Source organism: Haliotis rubra, unplaced genomic scaffold (genome assembly GCF_003918875.1).
Source record: "Haliotis rubra isolate DU_JTF1 unplaced genomic scaffold, ASM391887v1 Scf2070, whole genome shotgun sequence".
In the NCBI taxonomy this organism is placed as follows: Eukaryota; Metazoa; Mollusca; class Gastropoda; order Lepetellida; family Haliotidae; genus Haliotis; species Haliotis rubra.
This window is the reverse complement of record NW_025766082.1, coordinates 31,729-56,386: the sequence shown is the minus strand read 5'-3', so window position 1 is coordinate 56,386 and position 24,658 is coordinate 31,729. Positions and strand designations below refer to the sequence as shown.

Here is a 24,658-nt window from a genome sequence, read left to right as displayed (position 1 = left end):
GAAACAGAATGGTTATTAGAAGGTTGTGATTTTTCTAAATCAGGTAGGTATTTTTGTTCTGTGTGCCTTATCACCTTTCTTCAACGTTGTCCATTATTATTCTATTCTGCTTTTTTTAGAAGACCTCCTTCTCATTTCTATTTTTCATACCGTAAAGTCGTTGTTCTGAAAGAGCTCGACCTTAAGCTCATCGGTTATACGATCCGTGAAGATCCGAGTTAGAATTGATCTTCAGTAATCCATGCTTGTGGTAAGAGGCCACCTCTGGGATCGGGTGGTCAGGCTCGCTGACTTGATTGACACATGTCATCGTATCCTGGATTGGCTGGTCCTGACTCGATTATTTACAGACCGCCGCCATATAGCTGGAATATTGCTGAGTGCGGGGTAAAACTACACTCTCCAACTTGCACACTGTTAGGTTATACGCCCTAGCTAAACTATTAACTTGCTCCCTCTGTTTATCTCACGTGTAAACACTTTAAAAAACAAACACCTGCCTCATATCCCATGTCGTGTACCATGGCTATGGCTGTAGGCGCAATACGTATGCATGTTTCACTCGTAAAATACTTCATGGTACCTGTGTTAGTAACATAAATGCAGTGTCAATTTGTTGTTTTGATTTTATCTTTTGTGTTTTGTGCGAATGGTTGACAGGTTGCACGAGGGTGAGAATGCTTATCAGTATCTGAAAGAACATTTCAAACTCGTTGTGAAATGACGACTTGAATCTCATGTTGTCATTGTGTGGAATCATTGACGTTTTACAACATTACTGACAATAACGGAATGTAAAAAAAGAGGCATGACGTCGTTTGTCCCTACGAAAAATGAAATAGGAAGGTACCTAGATTTCCCTGACGTTTCCATAAAATGATACACGTGTACATGTGTTTGGTTTATCTATACTTTGAAAGTTAACAACTGTCAACTATCAACAACTATCAACTGGGAGATGAGAAATCAGTTTTAAAGTTTTACAACATCCCCGGGAATTTGCTGAATTAGTGCACATGATTTATAGAAAAAAAAATTGACACTCATGGGTGCACCATGCATGTTTGTCTATTTCTTTCCTATCTTATGAAGCAGACCACGAAGTTTGGCTCTTGGTGCCTTTTACTCCGTCTTGTTGGAATCAGAGACCATATAATCTATTATATGATCTCTGTTGGAATGGAAATACCAACATAACGGTAATATCAATGCCATTCTTTCCAAGATCGCTACCTAGGGTTTTGTAACCCCTAGACAATAGTTTAGCTACCATTTAGTTACGTATATGTTAGCGTGAATGGTGTTTAAATTTGTTTTCGCAGGTTGGATATATTCAACTTACACATCCCGACTATTTCGATTTCACCATCCTTCCTTAGGGGTCACGTGAGAGGTGCGCATGCGTACTAGTCAGTAGCGAATGTGTTCTTAGTTATGTCTTAACTTGTTTGAGTGGCATTTTAGAAGTTGAGACGTACAATATGGAACACGTTTTTATGGAAAACAACTTATTTACTTCGTGAGTGCGACGTTTCGATACAGATTCTTGTACCGTTGTCACTCTTGCTTGACAACGGTACAAGAATCTGTATCGAAACGTCGCACTCACGAAATAACGAAGTTGTTATCCATAAAACTTGTTCCATATAGTTATGTCTTGACGTGTTTTTTCATTTTTTCGCGATTCGTACTTGCTTTGGATTCTTCATACGGAAGTGCTTGGATGAGTGAGTAATAGTATGTTTGGATTAACCATTCCTTTTCGTGATCCTGCCACAGATAGCCACTGTTTTATCAGAAGTCACACTCGACCGAACTGTCTCCGAGCGCCACAGGCCAAGGTGGCGTCAGAAGGGGACACTGTGGAACATGAGGTAGGCGAGGAGATTCTACGCACAAGTTCCTCTCCTGACGCTAATACCATTCTTGCCAAAGTCCTAGCTGCGCAGCAGCAACAGGCACAAACACTTAAATCCTTGGCAGAAAAACTTACCAAAATGGAGAGAACAGGGGCCGCAGTGCCTACTCCAAGCCAAGTAGTGCGAGACGATCAGGAGGAGGGATCCAGTCGTGACCCGCAGAGGAGCAGCTCACTCAAGCGGAAAGCTAGCGATATCAGGGATTTTGGTAAACGGCGGAGTCGAGAGGAAAACAGGGTAAAATCAGACAGCGAGTCAGATGACTGTGTGGATCGAGATCCTTACCTCGACATAAATGGGGGAAATTGGCACAAGTGACGGGGACGAAGAGAGTGATGGTGCCGTTGCAAAATGTTATTGCAGAACTGGGTGATTTTTTCAAATCAGATGACAAGTTTGGATCCAAAGTGAATGGGGTCTTGGCTACAGCAATAATGAAGGGCTTACAGCGGAACCAAATTAAACACCCTGAAAGCCACGGGAGACAAGTATCGGAAAGCCAAAACTGCCCTAGTCTGACAGTTCCCAAAGTGAATACGCCAATGTGGCGTGTAGTCAAACCACAAACACGGTCCAATGACGTCAAACTACAAAAACTTCAAGGGCTTCTGTCAAAGGCATTTTGTCCGTCGTTAGAACTGACAAATGAAGTTATGGCAGCTTCGAAAGACAAGACCAACAATGTCAGTGTGAAAAGTTTGGCCAAAAAGGCATCAGATTCATTAAAGCTTATGACTGGTGCCTTTGCACAGCTGACAAACCATAGAAAGGACAAATTCCGCCAGGACTTAAGTGTGACTTACAAACATATGTGTGACCACGCAAACCCAGTCACAGATCTGTTGTTTGGGGAGGACCTGGGAAAACAGACAAAAGAACTGTCGGAAGCAAAAATCCTGGCTGGGAAACTCACGGACACGAAGTCCGTCGTCATGGAAACCACAATGGGGTGGGAAACATCCTCACTACAAGAATCGGCGACACCAGCGATACGGTGAACCGGATCGTTTTGTACCCCAAAGCCAGCGACCTCCATTCAAGAAAAAGAGAGGTTATCAACATCATCAGAGCAAGTTTTAGACTGCTCTCAGGACAAGAATGACGAGGTGAGAAACAACAATTTCAATTTTATTCACACTGTTGATATGTCCATGGCGGATGGCACAAGCTTGTGTTTAACCGAATGGGAAGCAATTACTTCTGACCAGTACATATTAGACACTGTCAGTGAAGGTTATAAACTTGGATTTGAACACAAACCTTGCCAATCCCGACCACCAAAAGGGCTGAATTTTAGCAAAAGTGAACAATTGGATATCAGTAATAAAATCAGGGACATGCTCAGAAGAGGTATCATCGTAACGACTGAGTCCTGTGTTGATCAGTTTGTGTCAAACATTTTGTGTAGGGACAAAAGACAGGGTGGTATTCTGATTATATTAGATCTCACTGTACTGAACAAACAGGTGGACAAGATCAAGTTAAAAATGGATACCATTCAGTCAGTCATTAACTTAATGAAACCAAATTGTTTTTTCGCTAGTGTCGATTTAAAGGACGCTTATTGCACCATACCGCTACATAAAAGTTCCAGCAAATTCGTGAAATTCTTTTGGAATGGCGTCCTTTATCAGTTCACGTGCCTGCCAAATGGACTTAGTTCCGCTCCTCGTATATTCACGATGATAGTTAAAGTGGTCTTGTCAGAACTTCATAAAGAAGGGCACACAATATCAGGATATTTAGATGACAGTATACTCTAAATCACAGTGTCAAGCTCATGTCAAAGCTACCACAAAACTGTTTGATTCCCTTGGCTTCACCATCCACCCTGAGAAATCACAATTAGTCCCTAAACAAGTGATAACATATTTGGGATATGTTCTGGATTCTAGGTCCATGACTGTCAGTCTCATGGAGGAGAAGACGTGTAAATCAGGACACTATGTAGAGAAATGCTCACAAAGAAAACTGTGACCATTCGTGAACTAGCATCACTTATTGGTACGTTGGTTACCTTGGAACCTGGAATGGCGTTTGCTAGGTTACACTATAAACGCATGGAAATTTAGAAGAATAGACTTTTAGGCATACACAAAGGGAATTTTGATGCTAGAGATGACATGCCTTCTGTGTTTATTCCTGAATTTAATTGGTGGATAAACAACATAGGGAAGCTTCCAAAACCCCTTTATACCCCTGACCCAGAGATAGAGTTATCTTTCGATGCGTCAATCACCGGATGCGGAGGGGCGTGCGAAGGGCAAACAACTGGAGGAGGCTGGTCAGCAGAGGAGCAACAGACACATAAACTGTCTTGAAATCCGAGCTGCCAAGCTTGCTGTTCAAAGTTTCTGTTCCTTGCGTAATCATCAACAGGTAAGCGTGTTAACTGACAACATTACAGCTGTGGCATATGTGAATAAACAAGGCGGTAGCTAATTAGACTGCTATGAGGAAGTTAGATCATTATGGGACTGGTGCATCGACAGAAATCTCTGGGTTTCTGCCTTTTTTGCCAGGTGCCCAGAATACCCTAGCTGACCGCGAGTCACGTGACACTAATTGGCGGGACAAGGAATTGTCACTGGCTGACGAGGTGTTTAATGCAATTAAACGAAGGTATCCAGATTTACATCGTGACCTCTGGCATCCCGGGTCCATTACAAGCTTAAAAATTATGTCCCATGGCGACCTGATCCTGGGGCAACAGCAGTAGACTGTTTCAGTGTTAATTGGAAGACCCATAGTAATTATTGTTTTCCACCTTTCAGTATAATCCCGCGGTAAAGAAAACAGAACAAGACGGAGCAGATGTTACGTTGATAGCCCCTCTGTGGCCAACCCAAGTGTGGTTCACCTAACTCCTCAAACTCACAGCAGACTATCCTCGGATCCTACCAGACAGGAATCGACTGTTACATCTGCCAACAGAAGCACAATATCTTCATCCTCTGAGAAGAAAACTCAAACTGACACTCTTCAGATTGTTCGGGAATCTTTCCAATCAAGAGAATTTTCGGAAAAGGTTACAACCATACTACTCGCATCCTGGCGTAAAAACACTCAAAAGCAGTATTGGTGTTATCACAAAAAATAGATTTGTTTTTGTAACCAACGGGAAGTTAATCCCCTTTTACCACCTGTGAATCAAGTGTTGGAATTTTTCAGCGAAATGTTTCACAGTGGCCGAGGATATAGTGGCTTGTGTACGGCAAGGTCAGCTTGATCATCCATTGTCACCATAGACGACAGGCCGTTAGGACAACATCATTTCGTAAAACGTTTTATGAAAGGCGTGTTTCATTTAAGACCCTCACTGCCAAGACATTCCGTCATGTGGGATGTTGAGGAAGTGTTGTGTTCAATGAAGAACTATGAAAATCACATGACATACCTTAAACAACCTTTTTGTGCTTACTCTCTGACAGCGAGTTCAAACTGTGCATTTACTACATGTGGAGAATGTAGAATTCAGAAGTAACCATTTAGTTATTAGAATAGGCGATTTGTTGAAACAATCTAGACGTATTAAACTTCTTTTAATTTCTCACGACGTTTCCGGACCATTCCAGGTCACCTGATGAAGGGACCTGGAATGGTCTCGAAACGTCGTGAGAGAAATTAAAAAGAAGTTTAATCCATAAAAATATCTTGGACATCAATGTACAACTTCTAAATGCCACTGAAAGACATATTCTAGACGTAGTTACCATGTAGGAGAGCTAGTTTTTTCGAGTTGCCCTGAGGATAATAGATTATGCATTGTGGAAAATATTCGTGCATATTTAGACAGGACCCCAGCCATTAGGGGTAATGAGCCCCAGATGTTTGTTGGACTTAAACGGCCACACAAGGCAGTGTGCAAAGAGACAATTAGCTGAAGTTTGATAGTAATTCCATGAACCATCTTCCTGACTTAGGAGTTACTTGCCCGCCCACCCAAGCCCAGGTGATTGATGCAAACATTTTTGCCGCTCAAGACTGATTAGTACGCATGAGCGCCTCTCACGTAACCCCTAAGTCAGGAAGGTGGTTGATGGAATTACTATCAAACTTCACCTTACAGGTAAGTCTCGTTTATTTGTGTAATTATCTCACGTGTACACATCATTAACATAACAAATACCTGCTACATACCCCATGTCGTTTACCATGGCTATGACTTTATGCGTGATATGTATGCATGTGTCACATGTAAAATGCCTCGTGGTACATGTAGTTGAGTTGGTATCTAACGTGAAGGCGACTCGTCGTGACTGGACTGCTGTTAAAGGCCTTGTCAAACACAACTCACTAACCTTCAGACTTGTAAGCCGTTTTTGTTTAGGAAACTAAGTATAATACTAAACTGACCTATAAAAGAAAGTACACACCAAAATCAAAACAGTCGAAAAATATTAACATTGATTTTGGAAAATAATCCCCAAACACCAGGTTTCGTACGTCGTACGTCCTCTCACATGTCTTCAGTTAGACTCTTGAAGTACCATGGTATAATTATAAACATATGCATAGCAATTCTGTGTCTTACTATATGCCTGTTAAATTTATAAACGAGTGCACTGAAATTACAAGTCTTTGTCAAACACACATATGAAAAAAAATTGAAATAATATCATATCAATATATCCCACTTTAATACAAATTCACTCGTCTCACTAATTTAGGATAAGACTATATGGCTCATGTGGACTAAGTGTTATCAAAACACCAACCCTAGTCAGCCAGATCCCACTCTGGCTATGTGAGAGACCTTTTTGGACAGAATCTGGCTAAGTGAGAGGACACCCCTCAAATTTACGTTTGCATATTGTTTCGCTTTTGTTTATAATTATAGTGACTGTTTCCATTATTGGAGGAAAATAATGCGTTTCAAATGCAAGTTAAAATTGAATTTCCTGTTAAAACATGAAGACATCTCCTTGGATAGTAGGTTTTGGCTTATAATTTTATGTGCATTTGAATTTGGATGATTGCGTAGTTAAAAGTTCAACATGCCAGCACTGTGTTGTGAAATAAATATAAATGATATTTTTCCCTATAACCCCTGCACTTATACAAGGACGTAATTATTTACAAATCGTTTGCATAAGTTTTATAAAATCAGTAAATGCACTATCGTGTCGATTTTCTGTTCCCTCGATCAGTTGATTGTCTGGTTGTTTACAAATCGCCGTCACATGGCAGGAATACTGCTATGCGGCGTCAGGTAATAAATGATTACCTGCTAATCAAATTTTGTGCATGGCGGGCGTGGGGAGATCAGGACCCTTTTCGTAAACACCTGATGTCATCTCATTCATAATTGTCCACAGTTTGTCGAAATTCAACGTAAATGCGCTATTGATACGCTGTAAACAGAAATGACACGAAACGAAAATGTCATTCGTTTTAGTGTTAATCGAAACACAATATTATTATTATCTGTTTAAAAACGTCACGATCCGGCTCTTCATGTTAGGTGTCACGTTAACAAGACGTATATAGCGAACCTGACATTAGAAATGGCAAGGTTCGTTTTAACCCACTCTGAGTGTGCATCAGAGCAGAAAAGTGGATGGCCATTCCGAAAACTTTAAATAAATTGTTCTCTGTTTAAACGTAACCTGATGCGACCATCTTAAATTTGTCCTGGAGGTATATCACAAATATCTTTAAAAAAGTGTCTATTGTCCTTTTCTAAATTAGTAAGAGGTGGGAAATCGTGCCAAAATGACATCACAATCTATAAATAATGCGTCCAACCAGTCGAATATCCCATTTATTAAGTGAATACGTACTTAACATTAAGTGTTGACCAAAATATATAGAGTTGTGGCTACACGAGCAACCGCGGTGTTCTCAGATCAGATCTTGTGAACAGAACTTGTGAGTCATGACAACCGAAGATAAGACGAGACCTGCGCATTCTCATTCTAGGTTACAGGCCTGAAGTGAACCCACCACGTTCCAGCAACATGTCATATGAGGTCATCTCTCTCTCTCCCTCCCACACTCTGAGGCATGAGATAGGAGTGAAACGTTCATATATTCAGGTATGACACAATCCTCGGTATCGTCAACATATTGACACACATATTAGCTAATTGTTTCGCATTAATTCATTAGGTACTCAGATGACTTTCATATTCGTATATCACTGTGTCTTTCATTCAAAGGGGCGGTGGGGTAGCCTAGTGGTTAAGCGTCCGCTCGTCACGCCGAAGTCCCGGGGTTCGAATCCCCACATGGCCACAATGTGTGAAGCCCATTTCTGGTGTTCCCGCTGTGATATTGCTGGAATTTTGCTAAAAGCGGCGTAAAACCATACTCACTCACTCACTTTCATTCAAAATATTATCAAAGAATGTTAGTATTTTTCGTTTGGTGTGATTTTATTGCTCTTCAGTTTTACCCGAAAATATTTGTCCTTGAAATTATACTATCGTATACACGTTGTTATACACATTGGGGCCCGAGCATTCACTCAAGTATTTTCATAACAGTAACGATAATAACTATAACTTTTATGTTAGAGCCTCAAGAATAAAATGGAACGTTTCAGAAAAGAAGATAGACATTGTACCGATTGCCCAAACTATCCAAAGCTGAAGGAGGCCAAACGCGGTTATTGTGAGTAAACGCAAGGAACATGTCATCGGCTGGAGACAGTGAAGGCATTGCAGATGCAAAGGGGAACACAAATATCGTAACGACACCTGCTGTCAACGTTGAGATGAAGCATGATGAAGTAGAACATCATGTTGAAGGACAGCTCCAAGAAGATAAGGGCGAAGATGGTAATGCTGGACTGCCCATAGACCGTGGATGGGCCTGGGCTATACTTGGAGGTATGACTCGTACTGTTCACACAATATACTATACCGATCCTTTACAGCTGTATTCACAGATTGTGAGATTGTGATCTCAGAAAAGAACAATGCAGTCACATAAATATACATTTCCAGAGTATCCTGTCCCTATCAATAGAGATGTCAATAATACTAGAAACTTGATATGGATGTGCAACCTCTTTATTATTGACTGGGTAAATAATAAAGAAGTTGCACAGTGTGTAAATAAATGTAATACAAGTTGCACAGTGTGTAAATAATAAAGAAGTTGCACATCCATATCAAGTGTCTGGTATTACCCTACCAACTTCTAAATGCTTATCAAACAAATGAGATGTGAATAATATATGTGTGAAAATATGTGTAAGTACTACCATTTCATCATAAGATTTCGTTTACTGATGTAAACTGACTGTGATGAAAAGCTATATTGACGTCCACGATAGCAAAACAAGCAGACAAATTCCGTCCCAACAACTGATTTGCGATGGACATATATATGTATAAAATTATTCCGGTATGTTAAAAGTTAGGGATGTTTTTTATGACATCTGAGAACAAATAATGTAACGATTAAAACAAGATTTCCGTAACATTCTATTTCAGGTTGCTTTCTGAATGCAATGCTGATGGCAGGGTACAACAAGTCTATGGCTTTGTTCTTTGTGGAGTACCTGGATATGTTTGGTGCGTCCTCAACCACCACGACCCTCATAATGGGAGTGAAGGCAATGACAAAGAGTATGATGTGTAAGTAAATCCGTGCATAAGTTTTGAGGTTCACAGTACACCAGTTCACAATGAGTTACAAATGTGCCCTGGTTTGCTTGTGACAAGGGTAAACGTGTGCCAATTCGCAGAATCCATATGTTGAAGTATGGCTGCATTTGATGATACTCACCCACAAACTCCTTTACCCACTCACTCCTTCCGTCCACCACCCACCATCTCATTCTCATTTATTCACTCGTCATAATTGACATGCTATGCCTATAAAACGGTAGTGTCCCAATTTGAGTATCAGATAGTTTTATTGCACCAACAAGAACGTCAGATATAACGGTGAGTGAGTGAGTATGGTTTTAGCAATATTCCAGCAATATCACGGCGGGGACACCATTGTACCTATGTGGGGAACAGATATAACAGGATCTCTCAAATGTCATCAATCATTAGACACCATGACATGTTTTAAACACTGGGCTAAAGACACACATCTGAAAGTTGAACCAGTACATAATCAGTACGCTTGTCATCGTATCCCAGTTTCGTAGATGACTGACTGACTGAGGTTAGTTTTACGCCGATTTAGCAATATTCCAGCAATATCACGGCGGGAGACACCAGAAATGGGCTTCACACATTGTACCCATGTGGGGAATCGAACCCGGGTCTTCGGCGTCACGAGCAAAAGCTTTAACCACTAGGCTACCCTACCGCCCCGTTTCGTAGATGAATGCTCATGATGTTGATCTCTGGATTGTCTGGTACAGACTCGAATACTAAGTATTTACAGACCGCCACCATATAGGATGAATATTGCTGGATGCGGCGTTAAACAAGAAAGCAACCAACTATCTTCAATGGTCACATGTCTGATGACTTTATACTTCTAGCCCTGGTTACGATGCACGTTCTTCTGGAGTTTCTGGGGACAAGGAAGACAGTCATGTTGGGAGGATTTCTCAGTGCGTCAGCCATACTCTCAGCCACCTTTGCTCCCAATATTGAAGTCATCATATGTGTTCATAGTGTTCTTGCAGGTAAATATCTAAGTCGGTATTTAAAAGAATTAGTTAAAGACGTGGTAGACGGCAATCTGCAGCATGCTGGATATTTCCTATACATTTGTACACGTTCATCAGAGCTCCGTGCCGTCGGATGACAACGACATTCATGTGTAATACTGAGCTCGCACCATATAGCATCAAAGTCAGCTCCTGTGTTAAGACATTAGACAAGTGTATTAACACAATGAATAATTTCTTTACAAAACTCTATTGTCGTGTATAGGAATTTCATTATTTAAAATCCCATTATTTTGAATTAATTAACTTAAAAAATACACAATCAAAACAAGTACCAACTGAACCATCCCGTAGTTCATCCCCCTACCACTTCCGGCAAAGTTCCCATATCAAATTCATGCACATTTAATCATGCAACACTGACGCTATTCGTCAAACTCACATGAAGCTTGGCCCCGTGGCACACACCGTTTGTACACGCGTGTGTGTCTCGTTGCACACGCGTGTGACACGGGACTCAAACGCGCAGCACAACTATTAAACATGCGTGTTACACGCGTTCTCAACGCGTGTAAGGGGAATGAACGTTTAGGCAGTAGCGTTAATATATTTTTATGATTAATTTACTTATATCATTGTGTTAATCCTAAATATGTTAAACAGATTCTCTTTCATGTATTGCAGGTATTGGTCATTCAATGATACACGCACCTGCTATAGTCCTGGTGGGCAAATACTTCAAGAAACGCAGAGGTCTCGCTACCACCACCGCAAGTACTGCAATTAGCTGTGCATCAGGACTGTTCCCGATTTTTTCACAATATCTCCTGGACGAATATGGCCTCCGTGGAACTTTGCTTATATTTGCTGGCCTCACAATGAACATGTGGGTAGGAGCAGCCCTTTTTCGTCCTTTAGAATTTTATAGAAAGAAATCCAATATGGTTGAAATGAGTGACATCAAGCTACTCCCAACAAAAGACCAAGTGGAATTTGAAAGTCGTCCTGATGACGGTACAGTGCAGCCTAATCGACAATGGGAAACGGATACTTTAAAACCTGGGGACGGACCCAAACGAACATCTGCATGCTTGAAGAATGTGAAAAAAATCTTAAAAGCATTTGACTTTACTCTGTTCAAAAGCCATTGTTTCTGCTTATCGTTGCTTTTTGTCATTTTGCGGTACCTGTGAAACAGGTTTCAACGTATCTTCCTGCACGGTTAAATGAAATGGGATACAGTCAATCTGAGGCAGCATTTCTTTTGCTGATCTCAGAATTCTCGACTTTATCAGCAGGATTTTATACGGATTTTAGCTGATCTGAAATATCTTCGTGTCAGTCAGATAATGGCCATTGGTCTCTTGGTCTCGGGGCTGTCATCTCAATTTATAATTTATTACACAACATATCCATTAATTGTGACCTACTGTGTGGTGATTGGCATCTTCGGAAGTGCATATCAGTGCCTAATACCAGTGATGGTGGTTGATTTTCATGGGAGTCGACTACATGGCAAAGACTATTGGATTTACAGCTTTGTTCCAGGGATTTGCTATTTCATTAACACACCCCATCACAGGTATATGAAATTGTGACGACATTCCTTAAAATGTCTAAAGGATTTTTTCTGTTTTACTAATGCAATTGGTCGATAGTACGATTACAGAAATACGAAGTTGTGTGTCTAAAAATGAAATAAAATGCAAATATTTGTCTTTTTTGTATGTTATGTCGGAAAATAATTACCTTTGTCTCGTTATATTTTTCAGGAAGTATACGTGACTTGAGTGGATCATACGTAGCTTGTTTTCACTATCTGGGATCAACTGCGTTCTTTGCTGCAGGACTGTTGCTGTGTGAACCCGTAGTGAGACGATATGAATCCAGAAGAAAGAGTCATCCACGAACAGAGAACGATGAGTCGACAATACCACTGAAATGAACCAAATGCTGTCATAAATGTGCATTAGAAAGTTTTATAGTGTATGTATCAATACTTCGAGGTGAGGTGAGGTGAAATTGGGCTTTACGTCGTGCTTGAGAATATTTCGCTCATATGACGACGTGCATGCGTGTGTATGTGTATGTGCGGCTGCTTGTACTAGCCCAGACTGAAGCTGGTTTTATAGTGCTAGCCCACTGAGATACCATGCCGCAGTGAAGCATGAATACCCCACTCAGACACATTATACTGACTCCGAGCCGACCAGTCCTTGTTGTACCCATTAATGCTGAGCGCCAGGCAGGGACCAACAAGTACCATATTTTAACGTGTTTTGGTATGACGCGGCCGGGGATCGAACCCGCGACCTTCCGCTCTCCGGGCAGATGCTCTAACCACTACACCACGGAGGCAGTCAGTATATACAGAATGATTAAAACTGTGTTCGTCAGTCAGTGGCTGAAGTAGTGAGTATAGCGATAAAGCAAGACACCACACTAGTCTGTATTTGGGTTGTTACAGAATTTGTGGTGTAAAAGCACGTCTCTGACATCGATGCAGGATAACCTGACATATCATATCTGTTAGCAAGTAGGAATAACCATTCAGGTGAGGTGAGGTGAAATTGGGTTTTACGTCGTGCTTGAGAATATTTCTCCCATATGACGACGTGCATGCGTGTGTATGTGTATGTGCGGCTGCGTGTACTAGCCCAGACTGAAGCTGGTATTATAGTGCTAGCCCACTGAGATACCATGCTGCAGTGAAGCATGAATACCAACTCAGACACATTATATTGACTCCGAGCCGACCAGTCCTTGTTTTACCCATTAATGCCGAGCGCCAGGCAGGGACCAACAAGTACCATATTTTAAAGTGTTTTGGTATGACTCGGTCGGGGATCGAACCCACGACCTTCCGCTCTCCGAATAACCATTCAACCCAGCAAACAATGTGTACATGTCTATGCACGTAGATCCTCAAAGTTCTCCAATCAAGTGTCCTAAACGTTGGGTTGTTATTTTTATAAAATCAAAATGGAGATATCCGACAGAAAGGAAAGAGGCTCGCCGACCGGATTGGTGGAATCATGTCCCAAATGAGAACATCGATGCGAATGACGTCAATCACTGGAGTGTTTGGCCGGATACTTTTGCCAATTTTCGTCGAAGCCTTTTAGGCAGAATTGTGCATGTACAAGGGGAATTCGAATGCCATTTTGAATGTCCAGCGATGTGTTGGCGGATGTGGTGTAACCTGACGCAAAATCCAGCCCCTATAAATAGCCTGACATGAAGAGTTGGTTATAATAACTTAGATCTATTGTTATCAGTTTGCTTGGACAAATATGGTAAGACAATTGGTTAACTGTCTAAAATGCAAAAGATAAAGGTTTCTATGACCATGTCTGTATGGAGGTTAACATGATCACAAACATTGTCGTCGTTTTTTAAATAATGAACACTGTTAACCTGCACGGCTTCCTACTGCTTCGTGGATATGTCTGGACACATGTGATAATTTCTCATGTGTAAAAGCGATGAACAATAGTAATACGTTGGGGAGGAAAACTAATGACCACTCTGATATTACTAATCAGAGAACTGACATCTAGTGAATCCATACACAGTGACCTCCCTTAGTCCGAATACCCCGCCTTCTGTACAAGTACACCCGGTGAGTGAGTGAGTGAGTTTAGTTTTACCCACACTTTGCAATATTCCAGCTATATGGAGGCGGTCTGTAAATAATCGAGTCTGGACCAGACAATCCAGTGATCAACAGCATGATCACCGATCTGCGCAATTGGGAACCGATGCCATTTGTCAACCAAGTCAGCGAGCCTGACCGCCCGATCCCGTTAGTCGCCTTTTACGACAAGCATAGTTGCCTTTTATGACAAGAATGGGTTGCTGAAGACCTATTCTACCCCGGATCTTCACGGGTCTGTGAGTGCGTGATATTTCACGTCACATCGGCAATGTCTCAGTCATATCGTGACAATACCCTTACATGTCACCTGGCTAGTCGACTTTATCACAAGGCGGCGATTTGCCAACGAGATAGTTACATTCAAATTAGAATGCCACAACTGTATATTACAATGTGTTTCAATGACGTAATTTAAAAACAGGGAACACTATTAACAAAGCTTTACTAGTTGAAACGAGTTGATCTACAACTCACAGGGTCGTAATGACCATTGTGTTAAACAGACGTTACCGTGTGTACTTACCTGTGAAGGTCCGGGTTAGAATGAACCGTCACTGCACTGACACTATAAGTTGTTTACTGATCACGAGGGGGACATGAGTTCTACCCTCTATGTTTGTTTATGTCGCTTGTAAGCGGGGTACATTGATTGGCTCAGCCATTGAGAAAACAACATTTATGTGTCAGGTAAGATGAACCATCATGCATCCCGCGTTCGGTCTACAATTGCCACTGCTAGTACAATCTCGGTTACATTTTCACACAAATAGTTCACTGAAGTAATGTTGTAAACGAAAACGATCAATTTGTCACTTGAGTCACCAATGTGACCTATTTTTTATACCAGTCTTCAATTGTAAAGCAAATCGTGGAAACCACTTCCCGAAGCCATGCCATACCAAAGAGACATTAAGTGATGATATTGGTGCCTTTTTCCAAAATATCCATTGGTAATCTTAAATTCTATCATGACAAATACTGGATTGCGATTGGTAAACTAAAGTCATTCAGAGGTATATAATAACGCATGGAATATTCAGGTCTCTGATATTCCATGCGCAATTTTACATGTTTTACGGTAATGCACTATTATCGTTGGCGGACATCACACAATCTACCGATACATCGATAGATTACGGCGAAGTTGCTGTCAACTTTTCACAGATGTCTTTGAAGATGGATTTAGCGATGAGAAGCTGGACTTGCGTAAATCACAGAAATAGGTGTTGATACATGCAAAATTGTTTCACAAGCTTGGAAACAAATATTTAAGTTGACAACGACCAAAGCATTGTCAGCAAGAAAAATACCTTTACGTTGATTCTATGTTATGCCAACACAGATTAAGAGATAAAAGGTAACATAATTTCCATATGAAATACTAGTATATCATCAGAATTCTTTGGCGATATGGCCACTGATCTTGGTCAGGTACCGAAGGATGCATTCACATCCCACGCCCGAAGGAAAGCCTTCCGTCCACACGAAAATAGACAGCTGCGTTATTAGTGCAAACAAAATGACATTTCTTTAGAACTATGTTCTATTTCAAATTTAGCGGTAGTATAACATAATAACAGAAGCTGTAAAATTCACTTAAAACCGTTCTGTTGTTTTGTTAGTTTTTTTCCTGAAAATATGATTGAGTGAGTTATTATTTATCGTCACATCGGCAATATTTCAGCCATATCGTGACGAGAACAATTAATACTTATGTTATAGATCAATAAAATTAAAAATAAAACCTGTTGACGAAGAACAGTAAATCTACTAGTGTATCACAGATATCCATTTAAAACTAGTAATTAAATCTAAAACAATGTAATTACGGCCTATAGAATGGCAACAACTGAAGGTAAATCACCATACTAGGGTCCATGGGGACTTACAGTACATTTGCTTCCTGCATGGCCCCTAGCTGGATTTACATCATCCCTTCAGCTGTCAGCATTTGTCGACCAATTTAGCCATAAATTAATATAACAGAGATACTACAATTAAAACCTGGTAGATATAAAAATACTTGGCAAGACATGGACTTACATACCCTCTCAGGGGGCACAATAATTTTACGGTACTTCATCCCCCGTCAAGGGCACATCATAATCAATCTCTGTTAATAAATATATCCTACCTAATTATATAAAGAATATCCATGTACATCAGAATTAGATATATTCCTTTTAAAAACCCAAGATTACACTGAAATATTTATCCCCTGTGATAGAAAAATCAACACAGTCAAGCAGGACTTGCTTGCCCGTGATTCTTTCATCACAATGGATACAAAACGGAGGATCCTCACCCTTTAATAGGTATCCGTGAGTATATCGTGCATGGCCAATGCGACATCGTCGCATAATAACCTCTTCAAGTCTGGACTAACAACCCAAGTAGGTGTAATAAGATTCCATACCTTAGACACTGTCGTACGCAAATTAATGTTTGATACATAATTTTGCCAAGACTGGCGCTTACTTTGTTTAAAAGTACGCCGTGCTGTAGCATTTAAAATCTTAAATTTATTCAAATTATGCACCATGGGGTGTCGACGGAAAAAGTGCTCTGTCTTTTTCCGTTCCTTGTTTGCATTTATCGTTGAACCATGGTTTTCGAATATGTGGAATTGCAGAGGACCTTGGTATTCACTCGACAGCAATGATATTCAGTTAATCAGAAAAAAACTTTTATAGCATCAGGAACATTATTAAAAAGTTCAGGTTTAAGCTTGTCAACACACGGCGTTTCATATAAAGGCCAGTTAGCATTTTTAAAGTTCCATCTTGATGATGGGGAAACATCAGATGGGGTTAAAGGTCTTAGTAGTGTTGGGAAATGGTCACTACCACAGAGGTCGTCGTGGACTGACCATTCAAATTCATTCAGGAGGTTTAGGCCTGTAATTGACATATCAAAGGCCGAATATGTTCCTGTGCCAGGATGTAAATAAGTATTTTAACCGTCATAATAAATGCATAAATCATTATTTGAAATAAAGTTCTCCAGTGATTTACCTCTGGTGTATGTAGTTGAACCCCCCAGAGTGGGTTGTGGCCATTTAGATCACCCATAATAATACAGGGTTTAGGACGTTCATCATAAAGAACTTGTAGATCAGCCAGTTGAAGACAGTGGGACATATAGAGGGCATATTGTAAAAGCAACGTGCAACGTGAGCCGCACTGCAACAGCGTGGAGATTAGTTCTGAGTGTAACAGGGCTGTGGATAACAGTCTGTGTAACAAGGATGGAAGACCCTCCAGTTGCCCTGACACCCGGAGGTGAAAAATAGTGATCTGCATTGAAATGACGTAGGTCAAAAGTATCAGTATGTTTTAAATATGTCTCCTGTAGACAGATTGCTGACGGTGTAAATTCTTGCACTAAGAGCTGTAAAGCATTGAAATTAGTCCGTAGGACCATGCAATTCCACTGAATTTCAGGTTGTATTTCTCATTTAAGGGCCAGTAACTGGTGACAGTGCTCTTCCGTTCTTTTGGGAGAGTGATCACTGGTATGGTCGTTAATGTTCACATGGGCGGATACATCCGTATCCATATCCCCAAGCAACCCATACTTATTGTATTGTTGCACGGGATCTTTTAGTGCCTTTGACACTCTGTCAGTTTGATTTTTCTTTTTAGGAATTTCAACATCATTTCTAGCTGTAGTCTTTGAGGCTTTATCAGATGATGTTGATGTTGATGCTGTCGCAGTTGATTTAGAAATTGTAGCTCTTTTTGCAATATCAGAAAATCGCTTTGGTGCATCTCCATTTGTCCATGACAGATCTGTCTGACAGTGTACTGATGTTGTTTGAATAACTTTAACAGTTTTAGCAACAGAAGCATTAGACTGTCCGGTAATAATAACGGAAGCAACTGACTTTGCTTGTTTCCTCGCATCAAAGTAACTTATCTTTTGTTCGCATTTGATCGTCTGTACAAGGGTGTACTCATTGCTGTCAGTTGAAGATCACATGTGATCACCTTGACAGTTGGGGCATTTTAATGGCTGAGCGCATGTGTTACCATCATGGTCAATCCCACCACATCTGAAGCAAGTGGTTTTACCTTTGCATGAAGTTTGACCATGTCCGAATTTCTGACATTTGAACCAACGAGTAGGTCGGGGGATGAAGAGGTCCACAGGCATGGGAAAACAACCTACCTTGATAGAACTTTGCAGTACTGTTGTGTCTGATGTCAAAAGATAAGTATTTGATGGAAACACACGGTCTTCTTTGCGAAATGTAAATCGTTTGGCTTCAATTACGCCTTGATTGCGAAGTTTCATCAGCCAGGTAATCCAGCAAACTAACACCTAAGGGATACAGGAATGTTATACTCCAGCAGATATAGATCCACCAGATTGACCCATGAGCCACCACCTTCTGTGTATAAGCCCTAGGTACATATCTCAAATACTATCTGAAACTTTTTGAACAAAGATCATTCAATAAGTTAAGTAATAAGTCAAGCGATGTAAAAAATCATACACAGGGCTTGACATGATGACCAGCCTATTGATAGGACCGGGCCCATTCTACCACCCGTCTAAGTGAAGTAAAGGGCGAAGTGGTGTTTTGGGCAAAGGAATGCTATTCCTGAAAGCAGTGCCCTCAACCACCAGACTCCCGTCCTCCTCCGACACATGGGCGCAATCCACGGCAAACGGGGTGCCCAATTCGGTCTAAAGACCAGCGATGGGGTGCTGTGGACCACTATGCCCCCGGGGCCACACGGGGATTGAAGAGCGCTTTGCGTCACCCAGCACCCACCAGGAGGAAGCGGCTCTTCACGGGTGCCCTGAAAAATATGATATCTATGAAAAATATGATTTTGCCCAGCCACGTTGCCTCTGATCCATTACATTGCTTCACACACACACACGCATGCACGCACGCAAGAACACGCATGCTTTGTGCATGCACGCAAACAAAGCACACACATAAATACGTGTGTAAACCAATGTGAACGAAAGAAACCCGTGTTCGGACACAGATGACATGAAAGCACCTGTCGGTATTGACACAAATCTACTTTGCGACATGAGACAGGACACACCACCGACACGTCCAGCCCGATAACAGCAGTAGGTCACCCGGGATGTCTCTGACCTTACTATGACAGGGACTGCTTAGAGTCTCGACAGGTGGCTTGGTACACACAGTCTTCCTGAAGTTATAGCAATGAGTAAAGGTAAAGAGGGTGACCACAACGGGAAGGTTGGGAACTCAGAAACACATCATCCAGATGAGGATAACAACTTACTGCCTATAGACAGAGGATGGGCTTGGGCGATACTGGGAGGTACGTATACATTGGTTGTAAGTGTATAGAGCTCGAACATAATCCTATATTAAATTTCCGGTGCTGCACATTTGTTTTGAGTTTAGGATATAATATGTTTCTCGACAGTCGAGCGTATTTCCTCAAAACATTGCCCATCCTCATACAAATAGAAGCGACATGACCCTTACCACATCCACAGAAAATCTCTGCTACAAGCAAAGTCGGTTGTACAATTGTGACTATATCATGAGTATATATTTGTTTAAGCAGTATTACAGCTGTACGAGACCGCCTCTGTGGTGTAGTGGTTAGATCCGCGACCGCGTCATACCAAAAGACGTTAAAATATGGTACTTGTTGGTCCCTGCCTGGCGCTCGGCATTAATGGGTACAACAAGGACTGGTCGGCTCGGAGTCAGAATACTGTGTCTGAGTGGGGTATTCATGCTTCACTGCAGCATGGTATCTCAGTCTGGGCTAGTACAAGCAGCCGCACATACACACACACATACACACGCATGCACGTCGTCATATGAGCGAAATATTCTCAAGCACGACGTAAAACCCAACTTCACCTCATCTCACCTCACCTGAATGGGTTATTCCTACTTGCTAACAGATATGATATGTCAGGTTATCCTGCATCGATGTCAGAGACGTGCTTTTACACCAAATTCTGTAACAACCCAAATACAGACTAGTGTGGTGTCTTGCTTTATCGCTATACTCACTAGTTCAGCCACTGACTGACGAACTCAGTTTCAATCATTCTCTCGTTTACCCCTTTCTTTCAACAATATTCTTATAACGTCAATACCTATTGTAAACTCAAAGTGTTAACAATATTAACTCAATTTCACCTCACCTCACCTCACAGCTGTACGATGTTGTCTGTAAACAAACCAGACAATCCAGTGGTTGTATGACACATTCGTAAAATATCTGTTTCAGGATGTTTCCTGAATGCTATGCTAATGGGTGGATACAACCGATCCATGGCACTGTTCTTTGTGGAATACCTTGAGATGTTTGGTGCATCTACAACAAAGACAACCCTAATCCTTGGGGTGAGAGCGATGTCCTTCAGCCTAATGTGTAAGCAGACCAATCGTAACTAATCTAAAAACAGTTTAATCTTGAGATTAATGCGTCTACAAATTAATGCCACTACTGACTACTGACCAAAAATGCTGCTAAATATTTACGTGACGCCTACTTGTCAAATTATGTTTCTACTCTCTGTTTTCACTTGTGTATACGTACTTACACCGTTCTACTTACGGAATGCATAAGACAATCTATCCCGTGTGTCCTTCATGATGAACCTATATCAACCGGGTTGATATTAAATTGCACCAAAGAAGTGCAAATGAGGAATAAGTGTGTATTTCTGACGAGGTAATGTATCCTGTGATTCAACATGCAGATACAACGTATTTGTAAAAGGAAGGGCGTGATTGATATTTGGAAATCTCAGGTTCAACTGCCTGTCATGATATATCTATGTAAGTCATCAAATGTGTGATTATGTCTCTATCTTCAGAACGCAAGATCACCTATAACATTTGCGAATGTATAAATGTTATGAAATAAACGGATGCACAGCTATAGCCTGTTCCTGGTACCTTACACTGAATTGTAATTTGGCTGAAGGTTCTTCTAATAACCCGTGTGATTATATTATATAGATATGTTTATGTTCAGTGGTGGCTTTACTCTTCTAGCACTGGTTACTATGCACGTTGTGTTGGAGTTTCTCGGGACGAGGAAGACAGTCATGTTGGGCGGACTCCTCATAGTGTTAGCTATTCTCTCAGCCACCTTCGCGCCCAACATAATGGTCATCATATGTGTTCACAGTGTTCTTTTAGGTATGTGCTTATGCAAGTCTTGTGTCCACTAAATAGTAGGAAAGGAAAAACAGTTCCTTTAAAATAGGTCCTCTGATAACTGCATAGATGGTGTTCTCGAAAGGCTCCCAGATGGACGGGCAGTGCACAATGATAGCGTTTGCCAAACTCCAAGGTACTGTACGCCTATAGGTCTTAGGAGACTAGACAGTTCTTGGAAACTCCATGAAATGAGGACTTGAATCACGTCCTAATCTTGATTTTGCATCTTTACGAACTAAACTCTAACAGATCCATCGGATAGCATAAGGTGACAGTGTGTGTGTGTTCCAATATTATATCGTCACCTACACAATATATACCATACCACAATCTGTACAAGTAAACAATGAGAACACCTATTCTTCTGTTTCAGGAATGGGGAATTCAATGATACATGCACCAGCTTTAGTGCTGATTGGAAAATACTTCAAGAAAAGACGAGGCCTGGCTACAACAGCTGCAAGTTCAGCGATGAGTTTAGCAAGTGTATTCCCAATATTTTCTCAATATCTGCTTGATGAATATGGCGTTCGGGGAACAACACTCATATACACTGGTCTAACTATGAATATATGGGTAGGGGCATCCCTATTTCGACCTCTTCACTTCTATGAAAGAAGAGTGAAACCCGAACGCATGCAGGAAGATACAGTGGACAGTGGTGGTTCTGAAGTAAGAAAGGTCATCAGGAATGAAGATGCTACTTGGTCTGACCATAGACACACAAAACACACAGAGAACATTCACAATGGAAGTGTCAGGAGTTGTAACGTTGTTGTAAATGACACCTGCAATGGAGTCCTTGATCCCCAAAGCGACGGTTCCTTCAGGAAAAGAGCATACTCCGAAGGTTCTAAAAAGGATCATAAAGCAGTCTGATTCAGAGTCTGACAAACTGGTATACACAAGTAACTCAGACCTCGTGAGTTTCCCAATAATCACACCCACACTTTTGGATGCAGTTTCGAAGGAAATACGTGTCGACGACCCAAAATCATCAATCGCGAGAAATATTGGGAAGGTTTTCAAAGTTTTTGACTTTTCTTTATTTAAGAATCCAATGTTTCTTCTCATTATGGTATTTTGTCAGTTCGGTGTCGTTGTGAGACACGTTCAAACCTACCTCCCGGCACAGATGAAGGAAATGGGATACAGTCAGTCTGATGCAGCGTTTCTGCTGCTCATCTCTGGAATTCTGGACTTCTTTTGTCGACTGTTTTATGGTTTTGTAGCTGATCTTGGATATCTCCGTGTCTGTCAAATCATGGCTTTGGCCTTTTGATCGTAGGAGTGGCATCACAGTTTATAATGTTCTACACCACATATCCTCTTCTTGTAGCCTACTGTGTAGTGGTTGGCGTCTTCGGATGTGCCTTCCCGTGCCTTCTTCCATTAGTAATAGTGGATTTCATGGGGGTCGACTGTATGGGAAAGACTCTAGGATTTACAGCGTTATTCCAAGGATTTTCAGTTGCATTGACCCATCCAATTTTAGGTAACAGACCTTACAAATTACCTTCTTATCATTTCATTTTGACTATTTCTAGTCTACATCCATTGTCGGACAGTGGAAACCCATAATATCAAACCTTGTCATGTCCAATAAGCATGTAGCAATCCAAAGGACAATTCTAACAAGGCGCCGCAATCCGCTGTACAAAGTAGGACACCTATGATCGTGGTTTCGTATCTGAGAGTCTTACTGCTTATTTCTCTGGCTTCGTTAGCTCCATTTCCACGGCTGTTGGTTTCATAAATGCAGTAAACATCCAATACTTCTAGGTTTCTTCTTACACGAAGTTGACACTGCCGGATGTAAATGAATTAATCTGAAAAGCGGCGGGAAGCCAAACGCATTCCTAACAAAATATAATGTACTTGTGTGTGCAATCTACATGAACATCACATCATGTCATTATTAGACCGTGTTGAACAAGTCATGTCTTCATTTTTTGTAGTAGACAGGTGTGTGTGTTTCAGGTGCATTACGTGATTTGACCGGATCCTATCTACCCTGTTTCCAGTACCTTGGTGCGACATCTTTGCTTGCCGCAGCACAGTTGCTATGCGAGCCTCTTGTACGACATTATACAGCGAAAACCACGGAAGGATCACCATCAAAAGATGAAGAATGTCTGGAACCACTGAAATAGGCAACTGAAGTTCTCATGCATATGCTCAGCGTTTACGTGCCCTAAGTGTATATGCTATAAAACCCAACAATTTGGATCCTATGTTCAAAGTGTTAATTCACTCACTCAAAATACAGGGTAAAATGGCTTACCCTTAATAGTAAACCTGGTAGTGTTGTTTTATGTTAATCAAATAACAGTTTGTGAATCAGTTCAACGAAAGAAAAGCAATCTGGCAGTTAACGATTACGGTCAAAGCACAGTTAATGTGCCTCAGTTGTTCTAATCAAATGCCGTGTATCAAAATTAGAAATTGGCACTAGAAAGTAGATCATACTCCTACTTGAAATGATGCAATATTTATGTGCATGTGATTATTTCTACAGAGAAACATGACTGTGATTTCATCGTGCACGAATATTGGTGCCAGGATCCGATCGTTGGTGTTTTGGGTCAATGTTTGCATCACAACCAAACTGGTATGCAAGTTGCAGTAGGCATGGTCAATAGGCATCGTCATGTAGGTGAAAGTATGTCAGATGTACAAAGCGGTGGTAATCCAGCACACGTCACCCACTGGCTCAGAACACGATATTCTACACTTGTACATAATGTGTCCTGAATTACAGACACTGTGTCGAAACAACCGAAACACCATGACTATATAATGATGGGCCACATCAAATGGTGCCATAGTATGCCATGTAGCGTTGGCCATAATACCTAAGATTTGCATTTGAAAGTTTGCCTTGACACTTTTGTTAATAACGTCCCTTTATTAATTCATTTGCATAAATGAGCTATCAGGAATAATGGCAATAAAAAGAGAAACAGCTTAATAGAAACCTCTTTATATGATTATTTCGGTTTCGGTTAACATCATCACAAACATTGTCCTAGTTTGAATTGTTTTACTGTTAACCTGCACGGTTTCCTTTCCTTGGATGGTAGACTACTTGAGGGTTGTTTCTGGAAGTATGTGATGCGTCTGCAACTCCCAATGAACTACAGCAAAGAACTGCAGCAAGATGCGGAGTAGAATGTGGCCAATCTGATATTAATAATTAGAAAGCTGACATCCAGTGAATCCTACCTCTACCTTACACAGTGACGTCACTTAGTCTACATACCCAGCCTTGTTCCCAGTACAGACGGGTAACTCGTGTTCATAAACATGGT

General features: G+C 41.1%; 2 protein-coding genes and 1 long non-coding RNA gene across 3 annotated transcripts; all 3 read left to right on the top strand.

Annotated features, from left to right (window-relative positions):
- Nucleotides 1-8,553: 8,553 nt before the first annotated feature.
- LOC124276247 (monocarboxylate transporter 14-like) lies at nt 8,554-11,417 on the top strand (the record flags this gene model as incomplete). Its single annotated transcript, XM_046711914.1, has 4 exons — nt 8,554-8,752; nt 9,362-9,505; nt 10,372-10,518; nt 11,188-11,417. Coding segments are annotated over exons 1-4 (720 nt in total), but the record flags the coding sequence as incomplete, so codon positions are not given.
- Nucleotides 11,418-11,426: 9 nt separating this feature from the next.
- On the top strand, nt 11,427-12,482 carry LOC124276244. The gene is made up of 2 exons (XR_006898459.1): nt 11,427-12,085; nt 12,276-12,482. It is a non-coding gene; the product is annotated as an uncharacterized LOC124276244 (long non-coding RNA).
- Nucleotides 12,483-19,352: 6,870 nt separating this feature from the next.
- On the top strand, nt 19,353-23,500 carry LOC124276246 (monocarboxylate transporter 14-like). Its single transcript, XM_046711913.1, has 6 exons — nt 19,353-19,473; nt 20,407-20,522; nt 21,414-21,480; nt 21,721-21,810; nt 22,636-22,770; nt 23,328-23,500. The coding sequence occupies exons 1-6, from the start codon at nt 19,353-19,355 to the stop codon at nt 23,498-23,500; spliced, it is 702 nt and encodes a 233-aa protein (XP_046567869.1).
- Nucleotides 23,501-24,658: the final 1,158 nt, after the last annotated feature.

Excerpts from the sequence above, each read along its gene's own strand:
- LOC124276246 (XM_046711913.1), top strand. The coding sequence starts at position 19,353 with ATGAGTAAAGGTAAAGAGGGTGACCACAACGGGAAGGTTGGGAACTCA. Across the intron at positions 19,474-20,406 it reads GGCTTGGGCGATACTGGGAG|GATGTTTCCTGAATGCTATG; the intron begins GTACGTATACAT and ends TATCTGTTTCAG. Across the intron at positions 21,811-22,635 it reads CCTGGCTACAACAGCTGCAA|GAGTGGCATCACAGTTTATA; the intron begins GTTCAGCGATGA and ends TTTTGATCGTAG.